Source organism: Nematolebias whitei, chromosome 7 (genome assembly GCF_014905685.2).
Source record: "Nematolebias whitei isolate Nwh7 chromosome 7, NemWhi1, whole genome shotgun sequence".
Taxonomy (NCBI): Eukaryota; Metazoa; Chordata; class Actinopteri; order Cyprinodontiformes; family Rivulidae; genus Nematolebias; species Nematolebias whitei.
Genome location: NC_056504.1, coordinates 16,131,509 through 16,141,896, shown reverse-complemented (window position 1 = coordinate 16,141,896; position 10,388 = coordinate 16,131,509). Strand labels below are relative to the sequence as shown.

Genomic DNA, 10,388 nt, shown 5'->3' with positions numbered 1-10,388 from the left:
ATTCCAACACCTGGATACGTTTATTTGTGAACCATTCCATTGTAGATTTGGCTTTATGTTTTGGATCATTGTCTTGTTGGAAGATAAATCTCCGTCCCAGTCTCAGGTCTCTTGCAGACTCAAACAGGTTTTCTTCCAGAATGGTCCTGTATTTGGGCCCCATCCATCTTCCCATCAATTCTGACCATCTTCCCTGTCCCTGCTGACGAAAAGCAGGCCCAAACCATGATGCTGCCACCACCATGTTTGACAGTGGGGATGGTGTGTTCAGGGTGATGAGCTGTGTTGCTTTTATGCCAAACATATCATTTTGCATTGTGGCCAAACAGTTCGATTTTGGTTTCATCTGACCAGAGCACCTTCTTCCACATGTTTGGTGTGTCTCCCAGGTGACTTGTGGAAAACTTTAAATGACACTTTTTATGGATATCTTTGAGAAATGGCTTTCTTCTTGCCACTCTTCCGTAAAGGCCAGATTTGTGCAGTGTACGACTGATTGTTGTCCTATGGACAGACTCTCCCACCTCAGCTGTAGATCTCTGCAGTTCATCCAGAGTGATCATGGGCCTCTTGGCTGCATCTCTGATCAGTCTTCTCCTTGTTCGAGTTGAAAATTTAGAGGGATGGCCAGGTCTTGGTAGATTTGCAGTGGTCTGATACTCCTTCCATTTCAATATGATTGCTTGCACAGTGCTCCTTGGGATGTTTAAAGCTTGGGAAATCTTTTTTTATCCAAATCCGGCTTTAAACTTCTCCATAACAGTATCTCGGACCTGCCTGGTGTGTTCCTTGGTCTTCATGATGCTCTCTGCACTTTTAACAGAACACTGAGACTATCACAGAGCAGGTGCATTTATATGGAGACTTGATTACACACAGGTGGATTCTATTCATCATCATCAGTCATTTGGGACAACATTGGATCATTCATAGATCCTCACTGAACTTCTGGAGTGAGTTTGCTGCACTGAAAGTAAAGGGGCCGAATAATATTGCACGCCCCACTTTTCAGTTTTTTATTTGTTAAAAAAGTTTGCCACATCCAATAAATTTCATTCCACTTCACAATTGTGTCCCACTTGTTGTTGATTCTTCACAAAAAATTAAAATTTTATATCTTTATGTTTGAAGCCTGAAATGTGGCAAAAGGTTGAAAAGTTCAAGGAGGCCGAATACTTTCACAAGGCACTGTATCCAGTGTTTGTATAGCCGAAGAAGGAGCTGTGTCCCCACTCTTGGTACAGTATCAAGCTCATTATTGGTGCAGATTAACTCCACCAGGGCTGTCCCTTGTCTTTATGTTGATCATGGGCAAGAACTCAAGGTGCAGTTGTGGAGAGGAGGGTGTCTGGTTTGGGACTCTCAGGGTCTCATCTTTGCTTTATGAGGATGATGTTGTTCTTTTTCCAGTCCGTGAACTTTAGCGTCCACTGTGGTGGCTTACAGTTGAATGTGAAGCAGCTGGGATGAGAGTCATCATCTCTTAAGTATGAGGTCATTGTCCTCTACTGAAAACTAGTGGAGCACCCCCTCCTGGTCCGGAGAAGGGTTTTCCTCAGGTACAGGAGTTTAAGTGTCTGAGCAACTTGTTCACTTGTGATGGTAAGCTGGAACAGGAGGTGGATTGATGGACTGGAACCGCGTTTTCAGTAATGAGGCCGTTGTCTCGCTCAGTCGTGGTGAAGAAAGAGTTGAGTCTAAAGGCAAAGCTCTCAAGTTACTGGTCTGTCTACGTTACAACCCTCACCTATGGTCATGGGGCTTGGATCATGACCAAAAGAATGGGATCATGGATACAAGTGGCCAAAAATAACTTCCTTCAAAGGGTGGCTGGCCTCATCTTTAGAGATAAGGTGAGGAGCGTCATCTGGGGAGAGCTTGGAGTCAAGCCATTGCTCCTTATTGAAAGAAGTCAGTTGAGGTGATATGGGCATGTGCCTCTTGATTCCTCCCTTTGGAGGTTTTTTGGGCACGTCCCACTGGGAAGAGGCCTTGGGCAGACCCAGAACTCGCTGAAGGGATTGTATAGCTTCTATGGCTTCAGAAAATCTTGGGGTTCCCCAGAAGGATCTGGGAAGTGTTGCTGTGAAAGTGATGTCTGAATTTCTCTCTTTTGGACCTGTTGCCTCCATGACTAATTTCTCCATATTTTGTGCTATATGACTGATATCACAGATGAGAAGCTACTAACTATTGATAGCTATTTGACAGAAGATCATTTAAAAATGACCAGACTGTCCTCTTAAGTCTACTAACTGGACCATAAAAGTGGTCAATTAATTTCTAGTTCTTATGGAAGACAATTCAATTCAGTTTATTTATACAGGTCCTTCTCAAAAAATTAGCATATTGTGATAAAGGTCATTATTTTCCATAATGTAATGATAAAAATGAAACTTTCATATATTTCAGATTCATTGCACACCAACTGAAATATTTCAGGTTTTTAATTGTTTTAATACTGATGATTATGGCATACAGCTCATGAAAACCCAAAATGCCTGTCCCAAAAAAATAGCATATTTCATCCCACCAACGAAAGACAAGTGTTTTTAATACAAAAAACGCCAACCTTCAAATAATCATGTTCAGTTATGCACTCAATACTTGGTCGGGAATCCTTTTGAATGAATGACTGCTTCAATGCGGCGTGGCATGGAGGCAATCAGCCTGTGGCACTGCTGAGGTGTTATGGAGGCCCAGGATGCTTCAATAGCGGCCTTAAGCTCATCCAGAGTGTTGGGTCTTGCGTCTCTCAACTTTCTCTTCACAATATCCCACAGGTTCTCTATGGGGTTCAGGTCAGGAGAGTTGACAGGCCAACTGAGCACAGTAATACCATGGTCAGTAAACCATTTACCAGTGGTTTTGGCACTGTGAGCAAGTGCCAGGTCGTGCTGAAAAATGAAATCTTCATCTCCATAAAGCTTTTCAGCAGATAGAAGCATGAAGTGCTCCAAAATCTCCTGATAGCTAGCTGCATTGACCCTGCCCTTGATAAAACACAGTGGACCAACACCAGCAGCTGGCATGGCACCCCAGACTATCACTGACAGTGGGTGCTTCACACTGGACTTCTGGCATTTTGGCATTTCCTTCTCCCCAGTCTTCCTCCAGACTCTGGCACCTTGATTTCCAAATGACATGCAAAATTTGCTTTCATCCGAAAAAAGTACTTTGGACCACTGAGCAACAGTCCAGTGCTGCTTCTCTGTAGCCCAGGTCAGGCACTTCTGCCGCTGTTTCTGGTTCAAAAGTGGCTTGACCTGGGGAATGCGGCACCTGTAGCCCATTTCCTGCACACGCCTGTGCACGGTGGCTCTGGATGTTTCTACTCCAGACTCAGTCCACTGCTTCCGCAGGTCCCCCAAGGTCTGGAATCGGCCCATCTCCACAATCCTCCTCAGGGTCCGGTCACCTCTTCTCGTTGTGCAGCGTTTTCTGCCACACTTTTCCCTTCACACAGACTTCCCACTGAGGTGCCTTGATACAGCACTCTGGGAACAGCCTATTCGTTCAGCAATTTCTTTCTGTGTCTTACCCTCTTGCTTGAGGGTGTCAATGATGGCCTTCTGGACAGCAGTCAGGTCGGCAGTCTTACCCATGATTGCGGTTTTGAGTAATGAACAAGGCTGGGAGTTTTTAAAAGCCTCAGGAATCTTTTGCAGGTGTTTAGAGTTACGTCGTTGATTCAGATGGTTAGGTTAATAGCTTGTTTAGAGAACCTTTTCATGATATGCTAATTTTTTGGGATAGGCATTTTGGGCTTTCATGAGCTGTATGCCATAATCATCAGTATTAAAACAATTAAAGACCTGAAATGTTTCACTTGGGGTACAATGAATCTGAAATATATGAAAGATTAATTTTTATCATTACATTATGGAAAATAATGACCTTTATCACAATATGCTAATTTTTTGAGAAGGACCTGTATAGCGCCAAATCACAACATTGTTGTCTCAGGACACTTTACAGAAACATTCACATATATAGAAAAGCCAATTCGTAAAGTTCTCTATCTAAAGAAACCAACAGAGCTGGTGTCGTGCTATGTGAAGGGTGAGGCAGTTTTTTGTTACACTGGCAAGTGAGTCAGAGCCTTTTAGACTTTTTTTTAACTCACAAATCAATCATCCATATATGATTTATTTTCCTTGGGGGTCTTTGAGTTGTGGGTGTGAGCTGGATCTGAACAGACTGATCCCATCTGAAACCACAAGCATTTGTGGCAAACTTCCACGCTTCTGTAATTCACTGTTTGGCAAAAACAAGAGCAGTGTAAATAGAAATGACATGTAGACTTAGTATGCTGTTGTTTTATCTGTTTTATGAAAATTAGGATTTTAGTTTTTAACTGGGAATTGTGTTCATGAGTCATTGAAGGATTACTTGGATAGATTCCTTTTCAAGAAGACAGCTTGTAGTCTTGCAACTGTTGAGTTTTAAGGTGTGTCACATCACTCACATATTTCAGCAGTAGCTTGTCAAGCAGGCGCAGAACTGTATTAGTTTCAACTGTTTGCTGCCACATAGGAGTGGAGTTTCTCTAATGAGGATGAGCCAATAAAGTGCTCGTTGTTGGGCCTGTTTAATTTATTAATACTATGTAAATGATGCAAAGTGATAGTAAGGGGCCATTTACACGGCGCGTATTTTGAGTGCATCCGCAGCTTTCTCTCTGCGGTTCTGCTGATCATTTACACAACACCAGTGTGCCCCCCTCTTTGAATCCGAAGGTTTCTGAATCCACCTTCCAGAGTGGAGGTTTTTAGCTGACCCCCTGCTGATAATGTAAACATCTCTCGCTGAGGCTTTGTGTTAAACCACATACGCACACATGGACAGACGCTATATTTCTATCAACATGGCGGCGGATACAGTGCTTTCTGAACTACAACTGATGATTATATTTTTAATCTCGTAGTTCATCTAGTTCAGATTCCAGGTGCTGTGACCGACATCTGTGTTGGAAGAGACACAGTCGGATCCAGTTCTAATATCGCTGTTTATAGAACAAGGCACGCGCACAAGTCGCGCTGCACTATAACACTATAACATAAATGTGCTAAATAATAAGTTTAACAATAATAAACAGTATTTATCTTAAGTTTGAGATATGTAATGAAGCTCTCTGAGCTAAATGAAGCTATCGGGACATTACGTAATTCAAATTATGTGATTACAATGATGCTAAACATATTGCATGCTATTAACGTTGAAAATGAAGACATCGGGTTTAATTTTTATTTTATTTATTTATTCAACACCACAAACTGATAATTAAACTGAACATTGAATGGATTGAATAAAAGAACTGAGGGGAATTTTAAATAAATAGTTCATCCATCATCTCTCTCTTCGACGTCCTGCTGCCGAGCCTCGTTCAGAACCGGTCCGCCTGGTGGGTGACAGCTCCTTCTTCTTTCAGGAAAAAATAAAAATAAAAACTCAGTTGTTGTTTTGTAACCAAAGTAAACACAAGCTAACATTATTAAGAACATTTGATTTACCTGCTGTAAACCAGCTACTGATTATCATGGAGTAAAGTCCAACATTGTGACTCGGTTCTGGTCCACTCAGAGACTTGTGTGGAGCTGTTAGACAAAGTGGTCCCGCTTGGCGTCAAATCTGTCGACTCTTTTATCCAAAATCCAGCCAGAATCCAGCTTTAACTTGTTGTTAAGATGTTGCTAGCAGAGCTTTTTAGCTCACAGGACACAGCGTGCTGAGGCAGCACGCATGCGCATTAGGTGAAGGTACAAAATTCACAGTGCCATCTAATGACCCGGCATGGTAACTAGAGCGGATTCGGGAGGGCGGGGGGGAATCTTGCGGATGCATGTAAACCCAAAATACGACCGTGTCAACGCGGATCTTTTCCTCTAAATAACAAACGAAAAAACCTACGTTTCCCCCCATCGTGTCCGTGTAAATAGGGCCTAAGAGGCAGGTGTGAATTGGTGTGAGACTTTTTTCACAATACCTATGTTTACATGGACATAACTAATCAGATTAAACTACCATTCGGAATAAAAATGCGTCATGTAAACGCCCCATTCAGATTATTCTTTGTTGATTCAGCTCGATCCGAAAGAATCTGTAATCAGACTAGCTATGTTTACATGCACAACATTTTTTGACCGGATTGAAATGTTTACAGATTAAATAATTCAAATGTATTGTTTACATAGGCACAATCTGTTCATGACAAGTGTTTACATGCAGCGGGCTTTGTTCCGAACAGCAGTACTGACATGCGCAGAGTGGTAAACTCTCCTTTAAAAAAAAACACTGAAGAAGAAATTCTACTTCCGGTTTACTTCCGGGATGAACGTAAACAAATCTGAGCGCCCAAAAAGGATCCGCAACATGTTTTAATGATGGTGGAGACGTTACTGCACTCCCTGACTGAGCTACAGGTAATACAGATCATTTTGAGCTCTTTCAAAGTTTCTATTAGAAATGTTGTGTCGCTCACCGACCAGTTTTTCTTCCCCGACATGCTAATATTATTAGCATTTAGCCAGGTGGAAATGGCAAAGTCGCACATGCACAGTCAGGTCAGTTTTTCACCATCAGATAAAAACTAACAGATCAAGCATTTACATGCGCACCGTTCGGGTTATGAATCGGCGTAAACCACCCGTTTCATTCTGATCACAAATTATTTCGGATCACGCTGAATAAACAAAAAATAACCCGAACAGTGTGTTTACATGATGCGTTTTTATTCCGAACAGCCGTTTGATCCGGTTACTTATGTCCATGTAAACGTTGCTAATGAGACGGGTGGTTTATGCCGATTCATAATCTGAATGGTGCGCATGTAAACATTTAATCTGTTCATTTTTTTCTGATTGTGGAAAACTTACCTGACTGTGCATGTGTGACATATGTCTACCTCATGTGTTTCCGCCTGGCTAGATGCTAACACTCTTAGCATGTCGGGGAAGTAAAACTGGTCGGTGAGCGACACAACATTTCTACTAGAAACTTTGAAAGAGCTCAAAATGATCTGTATTACCTGTAGCTCGGTCAGGGAGTGCCGTAACATCTCCACCGTTATTAAAACCTGTCGTGGGTCCATTTTGGGTGCTCAGGTTTCTTTACGTTCATCCCAAAAGTAAACCGGAAGTAGAACTTCTTCTGGGTTTTTTTAAGAAGAGTTTACTACTCTGCACATGTCAGTACTGCTGTTCAGAACAAAGCCCGCTGCATGTAAACGCTCATCGTGAGCAGATTGTGCCCATCTAAACGATGCATTCAAATTATTTAATCTGAAAACATTTCAGTCCGGTCAAAGAATTTTGCACATGTAAGCATAGCTGATGAGATTAGGGTTTTAGATGCATCCTGCAGCCTGATGCCCGTGGTTTATTAATGTTCTGTTTTCCTAACAGCCTGATTGAGAAGTGCTGTTCTGACTGCAACAGCTTGTGCAACGAGCCGCAATGCTGCGATACTAAACATTCAACTATCTTTTATAATAAAAACAAAATGATTTTTCTAGTTGAAGTGTATAAAAGTTCATCTTAGCATGTGCTCAGTTATTCTCTCCTAATGCCAAAGAAAGCTCCTTCTATTAATGATTAAAGCACTATAATATGTGTAATATGTGACTTGTTTGTTTGGTGGGGGGAAGAGGGCGACTGTTGTAGACTTGAGTAAAAACACAATGCTCTGTGTGCGATTAAACCTTTTTTTTTATCTACCTGGATGATTGAGCTTACAAAAACAATGCTCTGTGTGGCATTTAGAATGACAAAAAACAGTTTATAGGGATTAGAAGTTTAATGACGTGAAGCAGAGCTGAGGTTAAATCTCCACAAACAAGGAAAGAAACTCATTAAATACCTGCAAACAACCTGCTTATCTGGTCTGACCAAAGAGAGAGGGAGTAAAAGATAGTGGTGTGGAGCAGTGAAGGCAGTGTCAGGCGTCCGTGACGTTGGAGGAGGAGGAGAATGAGGAGGGGTTGGAGGTGGGGTCACCTCAGCTGAAACTCTTACACCTATCTGACTCCCTGAGAACAGACAGGAGAGAGTATTGTTCTTGGAAGCTCTACCCCTGTGGGAAAGTCATAGTCAAAGGATTCAATACAAACCAGGAGAATTCCTCAGAGATACACTCAGAAAAAAATACTCCGTACGGTAAGAGTTGTGTACACAAGTTGTCTGTGCAGCTGGTTTCAATGGTTTACTACTTTAATGTTTTAGTTATCTTGTGCGCTCCTCAATAGGCTCAGAGCGTTTTCTGTGATACGTGTAATCTGTGCTGTAAAGAAAGATTTACAAAGTTATAGTTGGTTTGTTAAGTTTGAATTCGCCTCGGTTTATAAAGTTTACAGTGATATTGTGCCATTGGTTAATTTTTGTGTGTAATGTGTTGTCTGATCCTCTCGAATTCTATGAAAACATTAAAGTTCTCATTTCTTGGTTGGTTTCAAGTAAATTGTGTGGAACTTTTGATTTCAGTGCCTCCGTCTTATCTTTTTTTATGAGAATAGGAAGGGTTGCTCGCTGCCAAGAACCTCAGGGTCTGTTCAGCTAGTGCAGCATGAGTGGAGCAGATGTTTCATTCTGACACAGAAAAGTTTAGTCTCTGCCCTCCTCCTCCGCAGCAGAATGAAACGAGAGCCTGGCTTGCTGCCTGGCACCGTTGTGCTCCCTGCAGTTGCAGCAGAATTATAAATGCTCCTTTGGTAGCTCATGATTAGCTGACCCACCGAGTTCTGTTCATTCATGCCGTCTACTGTTGTATTGTATGTCCTGTAAAGATGCCACAGTGGCAGCTAATGCAACTATTTACCTTAATGTGCCTCATTGCTTTGCTGTCTTTGAGGCATTTATTTCCGCTCATGTGAGAGCATATTTATATTTGTTCAACAGCTTGTGTGTATCAAATGACTTGTGTTGATCTTCTACGAACCGATTTCTCAGCCAATACTCTTGTTGATTTGCGTATTCAGTTGTGTAGCAATGTCTTCTGAACCGCCCCACCTTCTTGCTGACTAACCATCTCTGTCTCTTCCACAGTTGTTTCAGTGGAAGCAGTTGGAGAATTTGTACTTCCGTGAGAAGAAATTTGCAGTGGAAGTGAATGACCCTCACAGGTCAGCAGATAAACCATTTGATTTATCTAAACTGATCTTAGTTAATGCTTTCCTTCTACTTTGAAGTGTTCCTATTTTAAAAAGGAAAAGTATGCTCAATCATATGTTCCTATTTTAGTTTCTGCCCCTTGTTTTAGGTGTCATGACACTGTGAAGTGCAGCTGATGGCTCATTTAGACCTCCCTGTTAATGACTTGAACCTGCCTGTTAAATGAGCGTTTTCCTGCTGTTCAAAGCCACCTTATCAGTCTGGGCTTGTTGGAGAACCTGTGCTCCTTTCACGCGTCTTAATGTGAAACTTTCAGAAGCTACAGTTATTAAACCACACACCTTTTCAAGTTGCCCTCTGTCTTCTCCTCAGGAATTACACAAAGACCCTCATGGTCTTTTGTATTTACTAACAGCATTTTTACCACCATAAAATAAAATGAGATTCTTTTAATTATTTTTAGAAAAACTCAACCACTGATCTGTTTTATCATCTGCAGGAGAACGGTGACTAAGCGAACATTTGGACAGGCTGGTTTGGTTATTCACTCATGGTATGCCAGCCACTCTCTGATTAAAACCATCTGGGCGATGGCCATAAGTCAGCATCAGTTCTACCTGGACATGAAGCAAAGCAAAGTGAGTCTCTCTTCTCCTCCTGACTGATTTTGATTTATTCACTCTGCTAATTCAACTCTTTCTGAACTTACATCCACTTCGTACACCTTAAAGCTTATTTAGAGTGCTGACATGGGCTCTGATAACCTGCATAGGTGAGACATTATAAAAATTCAGGCTCAGTAAGGCGTGTGGGGGTGGGGGGTTAGGTGTGAAGTGAGAGAGGGATATATACAGTATTAATTGGTTATGATGAGATGTTTGTTTGCTAGTTAGTCCAGTGTCCTAATAGAGATTTCTTCACAAGCCTGCGTGTATGTTTGTGAAGTAAGTTGAGCTCAGCAATGAACAACTTGAGGTTTATTTAGCAATGTGCTCATACAAAGAAACTAATATGAATGACGTTTAATCAGTTTCAGTTTAAGTGATGATGTTTGTTCACTGTTAAATGGAAACACCTCAAGAACATTACTGTCAAAACATGATTCTTTTTTGACTGGGCAGGACAACCTGCTCTTTGTAGATTTACACATGTCCTACATTCCTTCTATTATTTAATGATGGATTCAAGAGAACGATGGATGGATGGATGGATGGATGGATGGATGGATGGATGGATGGATTGATTGATTGATTGATTGATTGATTGATTGATTGATTGATTGAT

The 10,388-nt window shown here is 41.5% G+C and overlaps 1 protein-coding gene across 1 annotated transcript in view; it reads left to right on the top strand.

Moving 5' to 3' along the window:
- Positions 1-10,388, top strand: part of frmd4ba (FERM domain containing 4Ba) — a 51,486-nt gene that overhangs the window by 33,973 nt on the left and 7,125 nt on the right. Inside the window, exons 13-14 of the mRNA XM_037679139.1 lie at positions 9,039-9,115; positions 9,604-9,742. Coding sequence (XP_037535067.1) covers positions 9,039-9,115; positions 9,604-9,742 — 216 coding nt within the window. The remainder of the gene's footprint in view (positions 1-9,038; positions 9,116-9,603; positions 9,743-10,388) is intronic.